Below are 23,913 nucleotides of genomic sequence, written 5' to 3'. Positions count from 1 at the left end.
CAAAACACAGTCCAAAATTTTATTCTACAAAACACTATCACTTCAACGAGAACACATCAAGTTGAACCCTAAACATGTTCAAAGTTCCTCGTGAAAATATATTGAGTAATGAAAGCGAGAATAGTTATTTATCAAGAATATTGTAGAAATTAATTAAGCTTCCACAGAAGGGCAGGGACAATTTAAATGCAGCTTTGGATATAGAGTTGTTACCTGGTGTAAACTTATGACACTATATTTTGTTATAGGATGTAAAATGTTTGTACCACGACCCAGCTCAGCTGAAGTATATAAATAGTAATGATTCCCAACAAGATACAAACAATTCTGTCTGAAAAATCAATTAAGCCTCCCCAAAATTTGTTAAAACCTCCTAAAATTTCCTACTTCTCGAAAATCTTACATAGTCAAGACACCAATTGTGTGATATTTTTTGTGAATTCCTGGCAATCCATCATGTAATGAGAAACGCTACAGACCAAACCTTCTTTCCAAAGTACCAAATTACATCTTGATGTGAAAGTAATCAGGATCAAAATGATGCAATCTTACATAACCGTCCTCTCCACCACTCGCAAAGCTGCAAATTTTTGTCAAGATGAAAGAAAATTTTGCTTGGTTAATTATGAAAACCATGTATAAAAATGAACTGCAAGGAAAACTAACAATTAGAAAGAAAATAACAGATAATAAAATAGCTGGGCACAACAAATTAACTAATGTGTGTGTGAGAGAGAGAGAGAGGCAGGATACAAGGTATGTTCTTGTATTTTGCATAGAAATTGGAAATATATGGAAACCTATTGTAACGAACAAAGTTTGTATTTCGCAATAATCTTCAAAACACTTGGAAGACAAAGACATCCATATCCATTGTAGGGCAGGTAATTGTATATAAAAATATTTGAATACAAATGAGATGATTTGATTACAACTGAGGGTCCCGTATATATAGCTAGGCAAGTACCCTTCCACGAATGGCCATGTCCATTGAGACATCCCTCTTCAATACTAATTATTACTTAATTAATCATTATTCATTATTATTATTATTATTATTATTTATATTATTGGTATTATTTTTATATATTTTTTATTCATAACAATGTCTTCTTTTTGTCCTCAAAGCTTATTACTTGACAAGGCATGTCATCTGTTTCTGTGTTTTAATTTTTTCGCATCTTTCAGAGTTCTTCAAATTGTCATCTTTGTTGATACATGATGATAAGATCTTCTGAGTGATAAACAAAATTGTCGCACTGAGAAAGGATCTAACCATCCTAAATTAATCTTCTGCAATATCCTGTGGTTACTAGAAACTTGTGATGGATTGTTATCATAAGACTGGATTGTCGTAACAACATTATTCTTTGGAACATAACTCACTTGTCTCTTGTTTGAATGATATGAATTTGCAGAGTGGTTGTGAAGTCTGCTTTTATGATTTAGGTGTAGACAAAGAGTTCTTGTGATTTAATCTTCCCTTAATATGTTTGCGGTGATTTCTTGGTTTATTGAAGGTATCTGAGTTCTTTCAAGTACAGCGCTCACTTGATTAATTGTGAAATATTCACTTGAAATTTCCGTTGCTTGCACTGCAACTTCTGATTACATTTTCACTTCAACTGGTTTATCCTCTTCTTGAGTTGTGATATTGACTGGATCGGCATTTGTTCCTTTATCTTCAACTTGGATTGTTACCATTGGAGAATTCAGTGCTTCTTCTTGAGTAAGTCTTTCTAACTTGTCATTTAGCGACTTCTTGTCATTTTTAAGTTTTTTTTATTTAAGGTTTTGATTAGGTTTATCCTCTTCTTGAGTTGTAATATTCACTGGATCAGTGTTCGTCATTTATCTTCTTCAACTTGGACTGTTATGACTAGAGAATTCGGTACTTCTTCTTGAGTAAGTTTTTCTAACTTGTCATTTTGCGACATCTTGTCATTTTTAAGTTTTTTATTTGCATGAAGTCTTCTTATGATTCCTTAGATGTAAAAGTTCTTTGTTTTTTGAATTGTTAACTTTATCCTTAATATCCTTCTCATCTTTTAAAACTCGGATTTGCTCAATAATCTTTGATTAAGCTCTTTTAAGCACAAATTTTCTTCCTCTTTCTCTGATAGATTCTCGATGAATTTCTTCCCGACACATTCTCTTTCTTCTTCTAATTTTTTCTTTCTTTCCTTGGACTTCTTGACCTTCGCAAGTAATTTTTGGCTATGGTCCCTTAAACATAAAATTTTCGTTAATTTTTGTTTCAATTTTGAAAGTTTTTCCTCTAATTCTATCATTTTCATCAGTTCATTATCTTGGCATTCTTCCGCGTTAAATAATTTTCCACATGTTGGACAACATAATTCGCAATTTTTATGAAACCACGGATATTCAATGTATGTTTTACAAAACGGACATTTGGTCCAAAACATAGAATTATTATGTATTGAATCCATGGTTCCTTCATTCACCTTCGAATTACCCATTTTGGTCATTCGAAATGAACTTGGGATTAAAGGTAACCCTCTTTTTTATAAGATCCTCTTTTAAAATATAAAATATCTTTTAAAATGTTGAAAAATGTAACTAGGTTCAGTATTCATAAAATGTATTTTTCAAAAGCATTTTTATTATTGTTACAATGACACTTATTCAAGCATTGGTTTCATGCTTGGATCATCATTTTATTAGTCAAAGTCCCCATTGTGGACTCCTAAGATTAATAAATAGTCATTCGAGTCATTGTATATTTTATGAGACCCTTCTTAGGCTTTCGAATGATGTAAAAAGAATTATTTTTTAGTCAAAGATGAATTATGTAACCTCCACACCAAGTTGGTCTCAATTGAGCAATTCGACGTCACCAAGAGCCTATATATTGAAGCAGATCGAATACATTTGGTTTCACTCTCTCACACAAGTTCGATATCCAATAAAGAGCTGGAAAAAGAGCGAATGTGAAGAAGGCTAGAAGGAGTGTCAGTTTGGTCAAGAAGGGAAGGACAAAATCAAAGTTTTGGGATCTCTCTCTCTCTCTCTCTCGTGTGGGTTGATTTAGGAGATCGAAATCTCCTTGTCAAAGTTGAAGTTGTTGCGTGTTGATGCCAAAAGTTGTCAAGTCGAAGTTGTTGCGTGTTGAAGTGTTGTTGCTACTAGGTTGAAGGTTGGATCGAAGACGGAAAGGTTGGCTTGGTGTGGAGGAGGTTTGTGTCTAAGTTGAAGAGTCTCAAGAAAAACTATTGAAGGAAGAGATTTTCACTAAATTTTCCCCTAGATAGGGTTTTCCCTGGCAGATTGCCTACATCTTGTGTCTTATGTTTTGTTGTGATATTCATGCATAATTTGGTAATTACTTGATGAAAGATAATATAACAAATAAGTAAAAGACGCCAACATAATTCACAAGTAATTATCAAGAAAGAGAAATCTAACCCTAATTCTACTAACATTGATTTCTCAACATGGTATTAGAGCTAAGGTCGTAGAATATTGAAGATCACTTCGTTGGCTTGAAGGAAATGATTACTCCCTCTATGATAAGAATGAGATTCAATTCTACAGGAAAATGAATCAAGAACATTGTCTACTACTTATTCAACAAGGTCAAAATTTAAGGGTTCTTAGCTGCACTTACAAGGTCACTTAATGATGATAATGCATGGATCATTGACATTGGAGCATCAAGGGATATGACAGGGGAAAGTAAACAACTACAAACTCTATCAAAGGAACCATCTTCTCATGCAGTGAAATTGGAAGACCATCTTCTCATGATGTTGATGGAAAGGTTTTGGTTTGGGGAAAAGATTCAAGTATTGATAAAGCTAGGGTTACTAGAGTTCGTGAAGGAAGTTTGTATAGAGTCATTACACCACCTCCTCAAGTGCTAGTTCATATGGAAATCAATCCCATTGAGCTATGGCATAAAATATATGGTCATCTTCACTACAAGGTCATTCCCACTCTTAAACATATAGTTCATGGCATCCCCGATATCAAAGAAGATCGTGAAGGAGTTTGCAAGGGATGCTCTTTGGGAAAACATACTAGAAAACCATTTTCAAATAATGAAACAAGGTCTAAAGAAATATTAGACCTCATACATTCTGATGTGTGTGGGCCCACATGTCTGACAAATCACTTGGAGGTCATCTTTAATATATAAAATTTATTGATGATCACACTCTAGAAATACATGGCTCTACCTTCTTAAGAAAAAGGATGAAGTATTTGAGAAATTCGAGGAGTTTAGATGTGAAGTGGAAAACCTAACCGAAAGGAAAATAAAGACTTTTAGCTCTGACAATGGTGGGGAATACACTTCTAAAAAATTGATTGCATATTGTAAAGAAGCGGGAATTAAAAGGGGGCTTATTGTTCCCTACTATCTTGAACAAAATGGAGTGACCGAAAGAAAGAATAGGACAATTGAAGGTGTACGAACAATGCTCCTTGATCAAGACTTTCCAAAATTTATATGGGGAGAAGCAGCAAGGACAGTCGTATATATTCAAAATAGAAGTCCTCATAGAATTCTTGAAAACATGACACCCAAGGAAGCATTCACGTGGGAAAATTCCAAGTGTGGACCATCTCTGAATCTTTGGGAGTCCTGCCTACATCCACATTCCAAAGGACAAACGAAAGAAGCTAGATTCTATAAGCATCAAAGGGATCTTCGTTGGATATAGTCTCTCCTAAATGGCATATGGAATCTACATCAAGGAAGGGAGACACATCGAAGTAAAAAGGGACATTATATTTAATGAAAATCAAGCCTACAAAAGATCAAAGGATATTCCTATTGATTCTGATGACGAAGATCTACCTATATTTGAAGAAAAAGAAGTACAACCCAACAACCCTTCTACAATTCAAGAAGAAGAAGAAGGACCAAGTGAGCCTATTCAACCTGTCGTCATACCGAACGCAAAGAAGTGGCCAAATTGGTTAAAAGCTACTCTTGAAGATATTGAAGGACATGGAGTTGCGAAAGGAACCTTTAGAGAAAGCAAAAGGTCTAAGAGATATTTTGGATACATTGCATATATGACAAGACTAATTGAAGCCGAGTGATCTACATTTGAAGAAGTTGCTCATCAAGAAGTATGGAAGAAAGCTATGCAAGAAGAATATCAATCCATCATGAAGAATGGGGTTTGGGAAATCATTCCTAGACCTAGTGACAAATCGGTTGTCACCTCAAAATGGATCTACAAGATCAAACATGTTGTTGATGGAAGTATAGATAAATACAAGGCCAAATTTGTTGCAAGGGATTTCTCTCAAAAGGAAGGCATAGATTATGAAGAAACCTTTGCACCCACTGCAAGGTATACTATCATTAGATCTTTGGTTTTATTGGTTGCTACAATGGGATGGAATATCCATCAAATGGATGTGAAGACAGCATATTTGAATAGGACCATCGATAAGGAAGTATACATTGAGCAACCTAAAGGCTTTGAAGTAAAGGGAAAAGATACTCATGTTTGTAGACTCAAGAAGGCCCTATATGGTTTGAAGCAAGCTCCTAGGGCATGGTATGCAAGAATGGATGCATACCTTCTAAGAATTGGGTTCGTGAAGAGTTCTGTTGATCCAAATCTCTACATCAAGGTTGTGAATAATGAGCCAGTGATTATTCTATTGTATGTGGATGATCTATTCATTACAAGTGTGGAGAAAAAAAATACAAAATGTAAGAAGGTGTTGGCAGCGAATTTTGAGATGAAGGATCTAGGATTGATGCACTAGTACCTAGGTCTAGAAGTATGGCAAACTTCTGGGGAGATATATCAAGTTGTTGAGGAATTTGGAATGATGGATTCCAAACCCATGACACTCCTATGATCACCAATCTAAAGAAGTTGAGGAGATCAGACTCAAGTCTCATGGATCCTACCTCCTAACGTCAGTTGGTGGATTCTCTGATGTATCTGGTGTTGAAGAAAGTGTAACTAGGTTCGGTCTTCATATATGTAATTTTGATCTTTGTACTTGTAAAAGAAAAGAATTATTAATTTTCTCATTTGTAAAAATGAGTTTCTTTCTCATTGCATAGGTCAAGCACATGTTTAAGTGCTTCTAGGAAAGTCAAAGAGTCGATGTAATAGTTGAAAACCCATGTGGGCATGTTACACTATGTAAACCTATGTAATTATGTCAAAGAAAGATGTCTAAGGTGATCCTCCAAAGCAAAGAAAAGTCTCCTCTCCAAAGTCGGCTCAAAAATGAATTATTGTGCACTTAAAGACAAGTCGGCCCAAATAGGAGGGGACAAACTCCTATATATATGACAGCTCAACCTCACAAATGTATCATCAAGTGATCTCTGAAATCAGCGAAGAAGAGAGTCAAGAAAGAGGTGTGAAAAAGGAGCAGAAAGGTGCTTCTAGGGCAGCAAAGAAGAAGTAGAAACCGAGTTTGGGAGGGTTGTTTTGGGGCTAATCTCTGCCACACGTGCGAAGGAGAAAGGGTTTGTCTGTTGTCATATCAAATCTGCAAGTGCAGCAGCATAAGAAGAGTTTTGTTTGGGTGGAAAAGAGGCTCCAAATAGGCCTCCATCTCAAGCGAAGTGGGTCCCACCTTAAGCGAAGGAAGGGAGCAAGAAAAAGGGTCAAATACAAGTCTATATCAGCCACACGTGCGAGGAAAATTCAGATCTACAATAGGGTTAGAGGATCAGCCTCTAACTCAGAAATATCATTCAAGAAGAACCCCATCTTCTAGCCTAAGCATCAAGCAAAAGGAAGATTGCCAAGCGAGGAAGAGAAAAAGAAGTACTCCATAGTAGAGGTCTCTAAAAGATACCTAGGGTCTCTACAGTTGTGCTACCAGTTGCCGAAAGAAGTGCGAAGGAAGAGATTAGGATGCAGTGTAGAAGGAGGCTTTGATTGAAAAGCAAAAGGAAGTTACAAAAAGAGAGACTATGTCTTCTGCTTGGAGGATCCACTAGTCAAGGGTCTAGGGTTTGGCATTTGTCAATTGAAGCTTCAATAAGAGAAATTTGCAGAAGGGTTTTCCTCTCTAGGAGAGAGAGGTTTTGCCTTGGCTGAGAGCCAATATCTTGTGTTCTTGTCTCTTTTGTTTTGGTAATTGTTTGATGAAGAAAGAGAACACACACTAATAATAATAAGAGAAGATTGTGCTAATAAGAAAAGTAAAAGTTCTTCACAAATAGTTATCATCGTTAGAAGAATCTCATCATAACCTAGATGCCCTAGATTCTTCAACATGGTATCAAAGCTAAAGTGACACATCAAGGAAGGGCATCTCAAGGACACATAAAAGATTGAAGCATCAGGATTAAGGGCACACAAAAATTGAAGCATTAGATCTACAAGCAAGGGTTCAAGATCCATCAAAGGCAAGAAGGATTACTATTTCCTCTCATCAAGAAGGACTACCATCTTGGGAACAAAGAAAGAAGAAAGCCTTCCATCTAAAGGCATCTACAAGAAGGATCATCCAAGAAGAGTCTCCATCAAAGATTCTTCATCTTCAAAGGAAGGCACCCAAGATCAAGGCCCATCAATGAAGATCTCCAAAACTACATACTGAGAAGTTTTCATCACCAAGCAGATCTCTCACAAGGCACCTTGAAGGAAGAATCTTGAAGAACTCCAAGATCTAAGAAGTCAAATCATCAAATCTTCAAGGAAGCAGCAAGATCTCTTCACAACAACTCTCTCAAGTAAGTATTTTTATGTCCTCTTCCGAACATATCAAAATGTCTTTTTGCAAGGAAAGCAACAAATTGGTTGGGACCGCTAATTTTCTTGCATGGAAAACAAGGATTGATCTACTTGTCAAAGAAAATGAAGTTATGGACTACATCAAAGGGAATGCCATTGTCCCTGCAAAGGATAAAACTCAAGACCTAGCAAAATATAATAAGGACGAAACAAGGGCTCAAAGGATTTTGATAGAATCCACAAGGACCCTCTCATTCCTTATGTTTCAAAACTTGAAACATCTAAAGAAATCTACGATTAAATAGTAGAGCTATTCTCAGTCAATACAGTTGGAGAAGTATTATCATTACATAATGAATTATAATTGATGAAGATATCCAAGGAAGAAGGAATAGCTCCCTACTTCATGAAGGTCTCTACAAGAACTAGGAGAAGTTATGTCAGACAAAGAAATGACTATTGTAGTGCTCAATGCATTACCTGAGGAATGGGGCAACTTCACATCAAATATATATGCCAAGAAGGAAGCTACCACGCTGAATGAACTTTGGTCTCTATGCAAAATTGAGGAGACTAGACTCAAAGCCAAGGATGATGTGGGGTCAAAGGAGCAAGCATTTGCTGCTATGACCAAGAGAAAAAGGAAATTTGGCAAGTTTGGTCCACAGAGAAAGGATAAAAGGGATATGTCCAAAGTCCAATGCTTTTGCTGCCAAGAATATGGACACTATAAAAGGGATTTTCCTAAGTTCAAGAAGGACCATAATAAAAGGAAACGAGAAGAAGCCCACATCACCAAAGAAGTAAAAGAAGAAGAGAAGCAGAAGAAGGAAACCCCTCTGGATCTCTACTATGACTGAGATCAACTTCTTCACATAAGTCTTCTTTAAAGTTTTGGGTATCATAGGAACATGTAGCAGTAGGATAGAATGCATGATTTATGAGAATGGCATCTTCAGGAATATAGGAGCATTGTGCAAAAATAGCTCAGATAAAGGTATTCTAGGTAGAAAGGAAGTAGCCATTGAACGACCTCATCTATGCATAAAGGAATGATCATGAATAGAAAGAATCATCTTAGAAGGCCTCTATCATCAACAAGAAGGAGCATTTGCAGGATGAGGACTATAAGAATCCTTCGGTGGAATCTTCAATAGAAGGTTCATGATTTTCAGAAAAGGCAAATGTCTCGATGAGAATTCCACCTATGGGGATTCAAGAAAGGATGTAGGCAGAGAAAGATGTAAGAAAGCAAAGGAGATTGAGGTAATCTCAATCAAGGAAGTTGTCAAAGGAAGCTGAGGTGATCAAGGAAAGAACTAAGATGAGGTATGTATGCATCTATGTTTTTCAGTTAAGTCATGTCATCATTTGTATTAATGAGCATGGGGAATTTCTCTAGAAGCATGGTCAAGAATAGGGTAGATCTCTTTCATTAAGAATATGCACGAAGGCATGGTTCACACACTGATAAAAGTCAACATGAGAAATGACCTCATATGGAGTATGAGGTGATTGACTAGGAAGCCTATAAAGAAGCATATGGGAAAAGAGATCAGGGATAAAAGGACACCATGGACACTAGGAATCAACATCCGACAAATTTGTTAAGACATCTCCCGGGAGAAAGCACAAGAATTCTGACAAAGAAAGAAAAAGTTCAAAGGATCCTTGACACCTGAAAAGGCCTTAGAGATGTGAAACATGCAAGATGTTGATGATTCAAGCCAACAATAGATGTCATAATGAACAGCGATCTCAAAAGGTATTGTTTGAATTAATGTTAAATTTTGATTTTTCTTGAGTAATATCTGGATGGGGTCATGCGAGGCTACTGGAACAAGAGTTGTAAGTGCAATTACAACTAGCATTCATGTGATGGATGGAAATTCTTGAAAGAAGCATGATGAGAAAGAAGTAGCCATATGAAGAAGGTTCCATATATGTACCAAGAAGGCCACTTTCCATGAAGAAAGGAATGACATGACAAACCAAGAAGGAAAGTGATCGATGGATGATGCCCTACAAGGAAGAAGCTCGACTGAATTTCATGACATCAAGGAAAGAAAGTGATCAAGCAGCTAAAGGACCCACAAAAATAAGTTGTTGATGAAAAGAAGAGTCCCTAGTTGAAAGGGAACTCTGACAAGTCCCTAATTAAGAGGGAGCTTGGGCAAGTCCCTGGTCAGAGGGAACTTGGGTACATTCCTTTACAAGAATTGGCATATCTTCCCTAGTTGAGAGGGAAAGATAAACACAACATTTTTGTCTTCACTTAGGAAGAAAGAATGGAGAATTAGGTAATCATCTAGCATCTGATGCTCTTTGAGGATGTGTAGGGCATCCAAGACAACAGTAGGCAAGAGGACCAATATTCTTTGCGGGTTGGGAACCCGAGAAAAGAATAGTCCTAGAAGGTCATACTCCATGAACACTCGAGTGGGTATGTACCTTGAGAGACAATAATGAAGGTGTCTATAGTCATTGGTCTCACCAACATTGTGCTCTGATCTAATGAAATATAGAGTTGTCAGTCAAGAACTTGCTATGGAAACAATGTTGGTTACTATGATCCTATAACAGATAAATTGCCAATTTGATTTCTGTTAAAATTGGAAACTAGGGCCAAACTCCATGTGGGTCATCTTATTAATGGCAACTAATATTTTTCTTGGATCCCTCTCATCAAGAGGTGTAGGATTGATCTAAAGATCCTCCAATTACGATAAGTATTCAGGGAGATATGAATTTATTTGTGTTATGGGACAATTCGTCAAGGTCGACCAGCGACCAAATAAACCCCACTTGTGCTTCATGTTTTAGTATAAATAGAGGTGCCTTGAAAGTCATTTGGACACACATCCTCTTGGTGATCTCTTCCTCTCCACTTGTCTTTGGGTTTTGGTGGGAGGAGAGATCTAAAGAGGATACGCTGCCCTAGAGGATGCCCTAGATCCTAATGCTATCATGGAGGAGATTTTAACGCATCAGGGAGAGATCCAATTGATGGTCTAAAAGAGAAGCCCTACACTACCCTATACACAGCGCTATTTGAGAGCCCTACGCTGCCCTATACACAACTCTATTGGAGAGCCCTATGCTGGCCTATATACAGCTCTATTGGAGAGCCCTATGCTGGCCTATATACAGCTCTATTGGAGAGCCCTATGCTGGCCTATACACAGCTCTATTAGAGAGCCATGTGCTGCCCTATACACAGCTCTATGGAGAGCCCTATGCTGCTCTATACACACCTTTATTGGAGAGCCCTACGCTGCCCTATAGGCAGCTCTATGGAGAGAGCTACGCTGCCCTATACGCAGCCCTATGGAGAAGCTTTATGTTGCCCTAACTGCAGTCCTCTAGGTGATATAAATGAAGACTATTCAAGCATGCCCCAGTCACAGCCATGGAGGAAGGAAGGTTTGAAAGCGGCTTGTATGACATGGAGAAGAGCGCTAAAGTGTATACATTGAAGTTTGTCCAGCAAGGCAGCGTATGTTAGGACTGTGTTGATAATAATACAGTCACTTGGATGGAGAAAACAATGATGATACATTGAAGCAGCATGATGTTGCAAGCAACATATATATTGCAGCAGCATGTTGATGGATGTTGCAGCATGATGGGTACAACGATGAAGTGTATCATAGCATAATGAGGGGTAGCACAACGGTGAGGTACAGCAGTAAGATATAACAAGTTCATAGTGCTGCTAGTATAACACATTGGGACAGCAACATGATACTTAGTGCAGCAAGTACAACTAGCATGCCAGGGATAACAAGCATGCTAGGGACAACAAGCATGCTCGGGACAACAAGCTAGCTAGGTGCAGCAACCACATAGGTCAGTATGGCAACATGGTGCAGCAAACACACATGATGCAGTACAGTGATGGGTACCGTCATGATTGATGAAGCATGATGAGATGCAGCATTGTGATGATGGGTGTAGCATGGTGCAACACGTGAGGCGCAGCATAATGATGAGATACAACACGATGATAGGTGAAGGAGTCACCTTAGAGAATCAGTTGAAGCAGCATGTCTTAGAGATGATCTAAGCTCTCATCTAGATAAGTCAAAGTGTTGACTTCAGTTATAAATGTACTCTCTCTCTCTCTCTCTCTCTCTCTGTTGAACTATTGAAGAACATATAAGAAGAATTGATCAAGGGTTTCCCCACACTGGGGTTTGTCCTTGGCTAGTGCCACATCTTGTGTCTTCTTGTCTTGGCTTGTCTTCTGCGATTTATGTTTATGTTCTATCTGTAGTTTACTTTAATGCTGATGTGATTGCTAATCTGGAAAAGGTATTGAGCTAACTATGAAAATTGAAATAAATTGCTCTAAGCGTAGAATATACCTAAAATTAACATGGTATTAGAGCTGAGGTAAAGACAATGTCCAAGCAAGAGTGAAAGAGAAATCACCGAAGACAGTTGGGAAAGGGCAAAAGGATCAATGGATTCCTCATCCCTCTTCAAATTCACCTAGGGTGAAGTCAAGGCAAAGAATATTATCAAAGTATCGCAGCGAAAGCTTCTAATGGCCTACCTACAGATCACTTCAATGGGAAGTTCGAATCTCAAGGTGAAAGGAAAGGCAGATGCCTTACTTGTAATAAGTTCGGCCATTCTGCGAAGGAGAGTCCGAATGGTAGGGACACATCACTTGATGATGATAACAATCATTCCAGGGACATCTTCAATGATCAGAGGAATGACAGGTAATGCAGGTCATCAAGGAAACGACCGACTCTTCAAAGAAAGCAAGGAACCCTAGGTATGAAGAATCAAATGTTGTTTCTGATAAGATAAAGAAGCGTTATCTTGTATTGGCCCTCTCCTTCAGATTCTGTGGGAATCTGGCTTATTGATTGTAGTGCTTCAAGGCACTTCATCAGATAGAAGGGTGATCTCTCTAATTTAGTAGAGATGGAAACAATAGTGGGATTATACTTGGAACCGACGCCACCTATCCTGGAAAGGGTGTAAGGAATATTACCCCTCAATTGAATGAACGTAACTCGATTCATTTACAGAATCTCTTTTATGTACCTGATCGCAAGAAGACCCTGGTGCCCATTTCGGCAATGGAAGTCAAAGACTACAGGGTGGCATTCATCGATGGAAAGGTACGTGTTTGAAAATGAAATTTTCAAAGATGCTTTTACTCATGGGTTCAGGGTTGGCAATTTGTATCAACTTGCAGGATGGTCCATTCGAGACCATGTCAATTGACACATAGCATCGAAGGTCTGTGAGTCAGATGATGATAGAGATACCTGAATTCAAAAGAAGCATGAAGGTACACGCCTAAGATGCATCGAAGGGAAATCTTACAAGGGGACCATTCCCCTCATGTAGCAGGTCCACAGGTTTGGAACAACTTGAGGAGGTTTGAGATTCATGATCGGGAATCTCATGTGTGCAGGTGGAAGAAAGCCCTCTATGGCTTGTATCAAATCACCCCGTGTTTGATATGAGAGGATTGATAGCTGCCAGATGAAGCTGAGATTTCACTAAAGAGTGAAGTCGATCCAAATCATTGTTTGAAGGTTGTGGATGATAGACCTCTCATACCGACACCTTCTAAGAACGACCTATTTCTGACAAGTGCAGACTCTCTCACTTGCAGAAGTAAGAGGGAGTTGGATTCCAGATGTGGAATGGTAAACTGCAAGCGCATGACTACCTCGAGGATCTTAACTTTCAGAAGTTATATGGTGGTGATGCCAGACTAGATTTGGGAAATGCCTCTGAGTTTAGTTTCATAAACTCATTTGCATTGATGTTCTTGGTGAACTTCCGTCCGGATATATGTTTTGCAATTAGCATGGTGAGCTCATATTTGGTTGAGCCTCACTGGATTAGTGCCAAGAATCTTCTAAGATATCTTCGAGGCACAATCTCTCATGGATTGATATACACTGCCAGAAATATGAAGCTGCACGATTATTCGAATGTTGACTGGGCAGGCAGTGTGGAGGATCAGTAGAGCACTTCTCAGTGTTGTGGTTCTCTTTGGGTTCTGCTTCAATATCATGGATGAGCAGGAAGCAGAAGTCAGTTGCTATAAGCATCGTCGAGACCATATACATAGCTACGAGTATGATCTCGTATGAAGTTGCCTGGTTGAGGAAGCTCTTCAGTGAGTTGTTTGTACATATGATGAATACCACCATGATCCTCTGTGACAACCAGGGGGGATTCGATTGTTGAGGAATCCCATATTCGATGATTCTCCAGCAAATAGACATCAGATACTACCTTATCTAGGATATGGTAAGTCGATGAGCGAGGAGGCTCCATCGCATTGAGATTGATGTACAGGTCACAGACATTTTGTCAAGGTCTCGGGTAAAGGTCAAATCTGTGACTTTCCCGAACGACTTGGAGTCGTTGAGAGACCTTCTTATAAGGCATGTTGCGTTCATTGAGCTCTAGGGGCTTGGGGTACTTACTAGAGCGACATACTACCACAAGGCGACTCACCCTCCCCTGGTGGTGCGCTATGTACAGGGTGAAAGGTTCAACCTTCCCCTGTGATACCGTGTGACAACTTTGGGAACATGATGATTAGTTCTCTTGTGGTCCAAGATGATTAGTTCTCTTGTGGCAACTGTTGGACAAGATGATTCGTTCTCCTATGGGCCAGGATGATTAGTTCTCCTATGGTGACTGTTGGACAAGATGATTCGTTCTCCTATGGGCCAAGATGATTAGTTCTCCTGTGGTGACTGTTGGACGAGATGATTGGTTCTCCTGTGGGACAGGACAATTAGTTCTCCTATCGAGGCATCCTACCCATGTAGTCTGGGACTCATGGGAAGTACCTCTCATCTGATCAATGAGCATGGAAATGGGGTTAGGGACCATAGTAGTACTATCGATGGACGCATTGTTGTATTTACCGTACTCCTTATGCTAGCATGACCTCCATTGATCTGGGATCAGTACGAGTGGTTTGGGACACTCTCTTGTGATATTGATCTCGGATCAATAAAACTGACTTCGGGTCAATAAGAGTAATATGACACACTCTCTTCAGATGAAACTGACTTCGGGTCAGTAGAGAATGGTATGAGACATTCTCGATCACTTCTTCTGGTTCATGGCAAAGCAGAGCAGAGCAAAGCAGTGCAGGGAACTGATGGCAGAGATAGTACAATCGGACATATGGATCAGCGGATGGAGTTCTCCCTAGTTGAGAGGGAGTGTTAAAATTGGTAACTAGGACCAAACTCCATGTGGGTCATCTTATTAATAGCAGCTGATATTTTTCTTGGATCCCTCTCATCGAGAGGTGTAGGATTGATCTAAAGATCATTCGATTCCGATAAGTATTCATGGAGATATGAATTTATTTGTGTTATGGGACAATTCGTCAAGGTTGGCCAGCAACCAAATAAACCCCACTTGTGCTCAACGTTTTAGTATAAATAGAGGTGCCTTGAAAGTCATTTGGACACACATCCTCTTGGTGATCTCTTCCTCTCCACTTGTCTTTGGGTTTTGGTGGGAGGAGAGATCTAAAGAGGATACGCTGCCCTAGAGGATGCCCTAGATCCTAACGCTATCATGGAGGAGATTTTAACGCAATGAAGGAAGCCTACATAACGCAGCAAGGAGAGATCTAATTGTTGGTCTAAAAGAGAAGCCCTACATTGCCCTATACACAGCTCTATTGGAGAGCCCTATGCTGGCCTATACATAGCGCTATGAAGAGCCCTACGCTGCCCTATACACACCTCTATTGGAGAGCCCTACGTTGCCCTATACGCAACTCTATGGAGAGCCCTACGCTGCCTTATACGCAGCTCTATGGAGAGCCCTATACGCAGCCCTATGGAGAAGCTTTATGCTGCCCTAACTGCAGTCCTCCAGGTGATATAAATGAAGACTATTCAAGCATGCCCCAATCATAGCCATGGAGGAAGTTCTGAAAGCAACTTGTATGACATGGAGAAGAGTGTTGAAGTGTATACGTTGAAGTCTGTCCAGCAAGGCAACATATGTTAGGACTGTGTTGATAATAATACAGTCACTTGGATGGAGAAAACAGTGGTGACTTTGATGATACATTGAAGCAGCATGATGTTGCAAGCAACATATATATTGCAGCAGCGTGTTGATGGATGTTGCAGCATGATGGGTACAACAATGAAGTGTATCATAGAATAATGAGGGGCAACACAATGGTGAGGTACAACAGTATGATATAGCAAGTTCATAGTGTTGCTAGTATAACACATTGGGACAGCAACATGATACTTGATGCAGCGAGTACAACTAGCATGCCAGGGACAGCAAGCATGCTAGAGACAACAGGCATGCTCGGACAACAAGCTAGCTAGGTGCAACAAACACATAGGTCAGTATGGCAACATGGTGCAGCAATTGCACATGATGTAGTACAGTGATGGGTACCGTCATGATTAATGAAGCATGATGAGATGCAACGTTGTGATGATGGGTGCAGCATGATGACGAGATGCAGCACGATGATAGGTGAAGGAGTCGCCTTGGAGAATCAGTTGAAACAACATGTCTTCAACTAATCTCATGTATCATCTTCTTAGAGATGATCTATGCTCTCATCTAGATAAGTCAAAGTGTTGACTTCAATTGTAAATGTACTCTCTCTCTCTCTCTCTCTCTCTCTCTCTCTCTGTTGAACTATTGAAGAACATATAAGAAGAATTGATCAAGGGTTTCCCCACATTGGGGTTTGTCCCAAGCTAGCGCCACATCTATTAGAATAATGCTATTTAGTGTTTAATGTTCATTCGGATAAGATCATCTGTGATCTTATTAGCTATTTCTATTTTATCGTATTAGCAGTTTCTTAGAAGAAACTTGTTGTTTCTATTTCCTAATAGAAACTTACTGTTTCTATTTTTATAAATATCTCTCTACTATTTATTGAGCTTCATTTTCTCATGGAATATCAATTCAATTCATTCATTGATTAACATCTTGTGTCTTCTTGTCTTGGCTTGTCTTCTGCGATTTATGCTTATGTTCTATCTGTAGTTTACTTTAATGCTGATGTGATTGCTAATCTGGAAAAGATATTGAGCTAACTATGAAAATTGAAATAAATTGTTCTAAGCGTAGAACATACCTAAAATTAACAATTTCTCTTATGTGAATTCTTCAGATTGAAAATGTCTAAACACCTTGTAAAGTAATTTATGAATACCTAACTAGTTAAGAGGGAGTGTTGAAGTAAGTGTAACTAGGTTCAGTCTTCATAGATGTAATTTTGATCTTTGTACTTGTAAAAGAAAAGAATTATTATTTTTGTCAATTGTAAAAATGAGTTTCTTGCTCATTGCATAGGTCAAGCACATGTTTAAGTGCTTCTAGGAAAGTCAAAGAGTCAATGTAATAGTTGAAGACCCATGTGGGCATGTTACACTATGTAAACCTATGTAAGTATGTCAAAGAAAGATGTCTAAGGTGATCCTCAAAAGCAAAGGCAAGTCTCCTCTCCAAAGTCGGCTCAAAAATGAATTATTGTGCACTTAAAGACAAGTCGGCCTCACTAGCTCAAGTCAGCCCAAATAAGAGGGACAAACTCCTATATATAGGGCAGCTCGACCTCACAAATGTATCATCAAATGATCTCTGAAATCAGCAAAGAAGGGAGTCGAGAAAGAGGTGCGAAAAAAGAGCAGAAAGGTGCTTCTAGGGCAGCAAAGAAGAAGAAGTAGAAAACGAGTTTAGGAGGGTTGTTTTGGGTCTAATCTCTGCCACACGTGCGAAGGAGAAAGGGTTTGTCTGCTATCATATCAGATCTACAAGTGTAGCAGCATAAGAAGAGTTTTGTTTGGGTGGAAAAGAGGCTCCAAAGAGGCCTCCATATCAAGCGAAGTGGGTCCCACCTTAAGCGAAGGAAGGGAGCAAGAAAAAGGGTCAAATACAAGTCTATATCAGCCACAAGTGCGGGGAAGATTCAGATCTGCAATAGGGTTAGAGGATCAGCGTCTAACTGAGAAATATCATTCAAGAAGAACCCCATCTTCTAGCCTAAGCATCAAGCAAAAGGAAGATTGCCAAGCGAGGAAGAGAAAAGAAGAAGTACTCCATAGTAGAGGTCTCTAAAAGAGACCTAGGGTTTCTGCAGTTGTGCTGCCAGTTGCCGAAAAAAGTGCAAAGGAAGAGATCAGCGTGTAGTGTAGAAGGGGGCTTTGATTGAAGAACAAAAGGAAGTTGCAAAAAGAGAGATTGTGTCTTGTGCTTGGAGGATCTAATGGTCAAGGGTCTAGGGTTTGGAATTTGTCAATTAAGGCTTCAATAAAAGAAATTTGCAGAAGGGTTTTCCTCTCTAGGAGAGAGAGGTTTTTGCTCTGGCTGAGAGCCAATATGTTAGTTGTAATTAATTTTCCAGATCAAGCCCATTCAAGAAGATATTTAAATCAACGTTTCAAACCTACGACTAAGGTTCATCATCAAGAGAAAAAAGTAAGTGTTCTTGTGTTCTTGTCTCTTTTGTTTTGGTCACTGTTTGATGAAGAAAGAGAACACACACTAATAATAATAAGAGAATATTGTGCTAATAAGAAAAGTAGAAGTTCTTCACAAATAGTTATCATCGTCAAAAGAATCTCATCATAACCTAGATGCCCTAGATTCTTCAACATTTGGTAAATATTAGGTCGGATATATGCTTTGTTGTGAACATTCTTAGTCAGTTTCAGTTGGAGCCTCGTCATGATCATTGGATAGCTACCAAGCATATATTGAGATATCTTTGTGGCACGATACATCACTGCCTAAAGTACAATAGCAAGGAAGTCAAGTTGATTGGCTTCACAAATTCTGATTGGGGTGGTAGTGAAACCGATGAAAGAAGCACTACCGGTGGATGCTTGGGATTTGCCATGATCTCATAAACGAGTAGAAAGCAAGATCTTGTTGCTTTGAGTAGTGTTGAAGGAGAGTACATGGCTGCATGTGAAGTAGGAAAGGAGGTTGTATGGTTGAGGAAGCTTTTGACAGATTTGTTCGAGAAGCCTCTGGATCCTACTGTGATTAATTGTGATAATCAAAGTTGTATCAAGATGTTTAGAGATCCCGTGTTTCATGCTAGGACGAAGCATATTAATAATAAGTTCCACTATATTAGGAACTTGGTGCAGGATGGGATCGTAAAGCTACAGTATGTCTCGACAGACGATCAAGTAGTTGATGTACCTAACAAAGTCTCTTCCTAATAAGAAGTTTGAATATCTTAGAAGCATGCTTGGTTTAGTTGATATTGTTGATCTTGTTGATAATGATAAAAGTTTGGAAGAGATTTGTTGAGGCCTTGTGTGTGAAGCACATTGCCTGGGAGGACATCTAGCTAACACTATGTGTTGGTGTCTAGTTCCCGAAGTAGGGAGGATGGCATTGGTCATGGAGCTATGACCTCGAATATGCACCTAGATCCCTAGGTCGATGGTTAGCAAGTAACCCTGATGGTACCTAGAGAGTCTGAAAGCTTTAGTCCATTTTAGTCCCACCCGGATAGATTGCCTTGGTCAGGAATCTAGTCCGTGGCATTGCAGTGCCTAAACTGTCGAGAGACCTTGGATAGATTGCCCTAGTCTAGAATCTAGTCCATGACATTGCAGTGCCTAAACTCTTCATATTTCATATAGTTTGAGATCTTCCTTATGAACACCTCCCTAGTTAAGAGGGAGTGTTGAAAAATGTAACTAGGTTCGGTCTTCATAAAACGTATTTGTCAAAAGAACTTTTATTATTGTTACAATGACTTATTAAAGCATGGGTTTCATGCTTGGGTCATCATTTTATCAGTCAAAGTCCCCATTGTGGACTCCTAGGATTAATAAAGAGTCATTAGAGTCATTGTATATTTTATGAGACCCTTCTTAGGCTTTCAAACGATGTAAAAATAATTATTTTTGAGTCAAAGATGAATTATGTAACCTCCGCACCAAGTCGGCCTCAACTGAGCAATTCGACCTCACCAAAAGCCTATATATTGAAGCAGATCAAATTCATTTGGTCTCATTCTCTCACACAAGTTCGATATCCAAGAAAGAGCTGGGAAAAGTGCGAAGGTGAAGAAGAAGGCTAAAAGGAGTGCAAGTTTGGTCAAGAAGGAAAGAAGGACATAATCAAAGTTTTGGGATCTCTCTCTCTCTCTCTCTCTCTCTCGTATGGGCTAATTTAGGAGATCAAAGTCTCCTTGTCAAAGTCAAAGTTATTGTTGTTGCCTGTTGATGCCGGAAGATGCCAAGTCAAAGTTGTTGGGGTCGAAGTGTTGTTGTTACTCGGTCGAAGGTTGGATCGAAGAAGGGAAGGTTGAATGGAAGAAGGAAAGGTTGGCTTGGAGTGAGGAGGTCTATGTCTAGGTTGAAGAGTCTCAAGAAAAACTATTTAAGGAAAAAAAAATCATTGGATTTCCCCCTAGATTGGGGTTTTGCCCCAGCAAAGTGCCTACATCTTATGCCTTGTGTTTTTGTGATCTTCATGCATAATTTGGTAATTGCTTGATGAAAGATAATATAACAAAAAAGTAAAAGAAGCCAACATAATTCGCAAGTAATTATCAAGAAAGAGAAATCTAACCCTAATTCTACTAGCATTGATTTCTCAACAAAAATGTAATAATGTACCACATTTGAAACCCTCTTCCACTTTTTTTTAACTAAAGTAGTTTTTTCTTTCTTTTAAACTTTAAAAAAGTACTTCTCTTTCATTTGGACTTTTAACACACAATGAATAATATAAATAATAATAATATTTTATTCAATGTAATGAATAAAATATATATATAAATAATACAAATAACATAAATAATAATAATAATAAGTAATGATTAATTAAGTAATAATTAGTATTGAAAAGGCATGTCTCAATTGACATGTTCGTTCGTGGAAGGGTACCTGCCTAGCTATATATACGGGACCCTCAATGGTAATCAAAACATATATCTTTTGTATTCAAACATTATATATAATTATTATCCTATAATGGATATTCTTATATTTCATATCTTGTGAAGTTCTTTGCTACATATATGAACCATGTTCGTTACATTGGTATCAGAGCATACCGTTGAAGTATATGAACTTTGTTCATTGCAGACACACACATCTCATATCAATTACTTTATACACTATGTAATATATATGTTTCTTATCCTCAATGGATGTCTTCATGTACCAAGTGTTCTGAAGATTATTGCAGAGTACAAACCTTGTTCGTTACAACTACCTAAGTAAAAGCCCAGAGGCTGTATGAAATTTTACCAAACATCACTAGAAAAGGAGACATAACTAAAACAAAGGACAAATCCAGGAGTGGAAAAATAACAGAAATTAAAGAATGGTTACCTCCTTCCATCAGGATTAAATGCCAGTGCATTTATAGGTCCAAAGTGTCCTTTAACACCGCCAATTTCTTCTTCAAGAATCTGCCAAAAAATATAATGTCAGATTTCTTAATCCCCCTATAAATATACAAAGCAAAAAGATAACAATATTTTTAATCTAGTTTAACACATTGTCAGCCACTCAACCTCCTTCAACCTAGTAAATCAGCCACTCGACCTCCTTCGGCCCAGTCATCTCATCCAGCCAACCTTCTTTTTAGAATTGTATTTAACTTATAGTTTAAGCAATGTAATGTTAATGTTGGCCTTTACCTCTACTTGTATTTCAGTGTCATTAACTTAAATATTAAAATTTAAAATTAAAGTGGAAATCCCATTTCAGGTGGTTTGGTGATGGAACTAGACTCACTGGAGCACACAGAGAAGCTAGAAATTGCAGTGTTTACCAGCTTTCAGTGCACTTAGAAGTGTTTTCAGCATTTTAGCATATCCACAAAAACCTCCCACATATCTTGAGATGGCAATTGTGGGATTATAAGATTGAAACCTAGACGGAGAATAAGACCAAATGGCAACATCTGTTAAAGAAAGTGGAATTCCCATATCAGGTGATTTGGTGATGGAAACAGACTCGTTGGAGCACACAGAGAAGCTAGAAATTGCAGTGTTTACCAGCTTTCAGTGCACTTAGCAGTGTTTTCAGCATTTTAGCAATTCCACAAAAAACTCCCACATCTCTTGAGATGGTAATTGTGGGATTATAAGATTGAAACCTAGACGGAGAATAAGATGCTCAATGGTGCCAACCAATTGAAACATATATCCTGCCCAATGATTCCTATCGACTTAATTCATCAAATGGCAACATCTGTTAAAGCCATTCACCAAGAGAAAGCAAACTTCAGATTCCTAGACTCAGTTGAGTTAGTCTAATGAGCCAGACTTCAGATGTGCTAATCCAAGCTGTCATTCTAAGCAAACAGTTTTTAGTGACATCACAATAAATAGTGCTTTAAGCATCAGATATGCTGAGGGATTTATAGCTAGAAATTAAAATAACACACCAGATTAAAATTTTTAAGTTTTAAAGTTCTTATTACTAACAGTTGTTTCACTAAATTGAACAATCATCTATGAGATATGTCAGAATTGAATAACCTTGACAGGCTAGATTGATCTGCCAAAAATGCTTCTAAGCCAAATTGAAGCTCTACAACACAGCTTTAGGACTTTTAAGGCAAAGAACTAGGACTTGCTTAAAAAGATGCGTTGTTTAATCATGGTAGACAAGATATGATAAGATCAGTTTATTAATATCCAACAAATGACCACAAAACTGGTCAAAAAGACCCAAAAGTAGAACCACTGTGTAGACACGTGAGAGTGCAAGAGGAAAAGCCCAAACAAATAGACAATGGAAATAAAAAATAACAAAAAAAAATTAGTGCAAATACAAATGCATATAAAGATAGTTGGTGAAAATTGTCCAAAAAATCAATTTCTACTTAATCAAACAGGACTACCAGGATTATTTTTTCTATTTTAAAAACTCGATTAAATCCAAAACAATTATAATGACAGTAACCTACCTGGTCAAGGAAAATTGCTATGTGGCCCCACTATTGATTTGAGTTTAAATGAAAGGTATAACCTTACAATTGACTTGAGTTTAAACGAAAGGTATAACCTTACAATTGATTTGAGTTTAAACGAAAGGTATAACCTTACTATTGATTTGAGTTTAAATGAAAGGTATAACCTTACTTATTCACAAGCACAGCTATAACTACAATCTCAAAGGTCACAACCTAATTCATGGATGAATTTCTTAGGTGTATGTTCCCCCCTGCAAATCTTGGGGGACTTGGAGCACCAAAAAGCTAAACACGATATATAATCAACTAAAGTCACCATCTAGTTAAACAAAGTAGCCTCCCACAAGAATGATTTGAACAATGGGTAAGAATACTTGTTGCTATGTGGAAGGGGCAAGAGAAGGAAGAATGCTTGGAGAATGGATTCTGCAAGTAACAATAGCTTCATACGAATACATTTATTTGTCGAAGTTAAGTACTAATAACACCATAATTGCAATAATAAACCATTTCTATCTAAACAAGGGATGCATCAATAAGGATACCTTATGAAAGAATTTTGCTTCAAATTTTCCTGCACGACGATCAGTAGTAGTCACATGAGATGCTTCCTGACCTCCACCTATCACAACCTGCCATAGAAGTAAAACCATTTTCCAGATTCTGAGACAAGCCTACACTGCAACATAACATTGCCAACTCAACTGGAAACAACAATTTATACCACAAACTATAGAGCAGTGAGATTTATACCTTGCCAACCTAGACACATATACACATAGTAATAGATAACTAGAGTATATTGGCAAGGAGAGGAATCATACATGGTCAAGTAGTGGAGAAATTGCAACTGCATTTACAGGGCGCTCTGTGACATACGTCTTAATAAGAGTTAAAGTCCTGATATCCCATAGCTATTAACATTCAGATGAGAAGGTTAGAAATCAACCAAGTATCAAAAAGTGTGGCAGCAGTTACTCAAATAGGGCAGTAAAAGTTCGTCCGAGGAAATGAAATTATGTACTCAAATTCTGTACCCTGGCTGATTTATCTAGGGACCCTGTGAGGAAGTGGGATCCATCTGCAGACTTGCACAAAGATGTTATAGCTTTCTGATGGCCTGTTTCCTTGTCACTTTCCCTGAGCAGCTTTCCTGTCTGAGATCAATGCTAGAAAAGTAAGAAAGAGCACATAGACTAAAATGCACCTGTAACATAGTATTTAAATGATTCAAAGCTTACAAGCCTAGTAAGACATTTGTCTAATATTT

General features: G+C 38.3%; 1 protein-coding gene across 2 annotated transcripts in view; it reads right to left on the bottom strand.

The window, feature by feature from the left end:
* Positions 1–206: 206 nt before the first annotated feature.
* Positions 207–23,913, bottom strand: part of LOC149265672 (eukaryotic translation initiation factor 3 subunit I-like) — a 61,346-nt gene continuing 37,639 nt past the window's right edge. For both annotated transcript variants that reach the window (XM_089429667.1, XM_089429664.1), the window contains exons 5-9: positions 23,681–23,800; positions 23,468–23,557; positions 23,189–23,275; positions 21,050–21,129; positions 207–580 (exon numbers count right to left, since the gene is read on the bottom strand). In XM_089429667.1, coding sequence (XP_089285793.1) covers positions 505–580; positions 21,050–21,129; positions 23,189–23,275; positions 23,468–23,557; positions 23,681–23,800 — 453 coding nt within the window. In that variant the 3' untranslated portion in view covers positions 207–504. The remainder of the gene's footprint in view (positions 581–21,049; positions 21,130–23,188; positions 23,276–23,467; positions 23,558–23,680; positions 23,801–23,913) is intronic.

The sequence above is a fragment of the Pinus tabuliformis genome, chromosome 6, assembly GCF_031772625.1.
Source record: "Pinus tabuliformis cultivar Carrire ecotype Pingquan chromosome 6, CPIR1, whole genome shotgun sequence".
Taxonomy (NCBI): Eukaryota; Viridiplantae; Streptophyta; class Pinopsida; order Pinales; family Pinaceae; genus Pinus; species Pinus tabuliformis.
The sequence above is the reverse complement of the archived record's forward strand: the minus strand, read 5'-3'. Positions and strand labels throughout refer to the sequence as shown.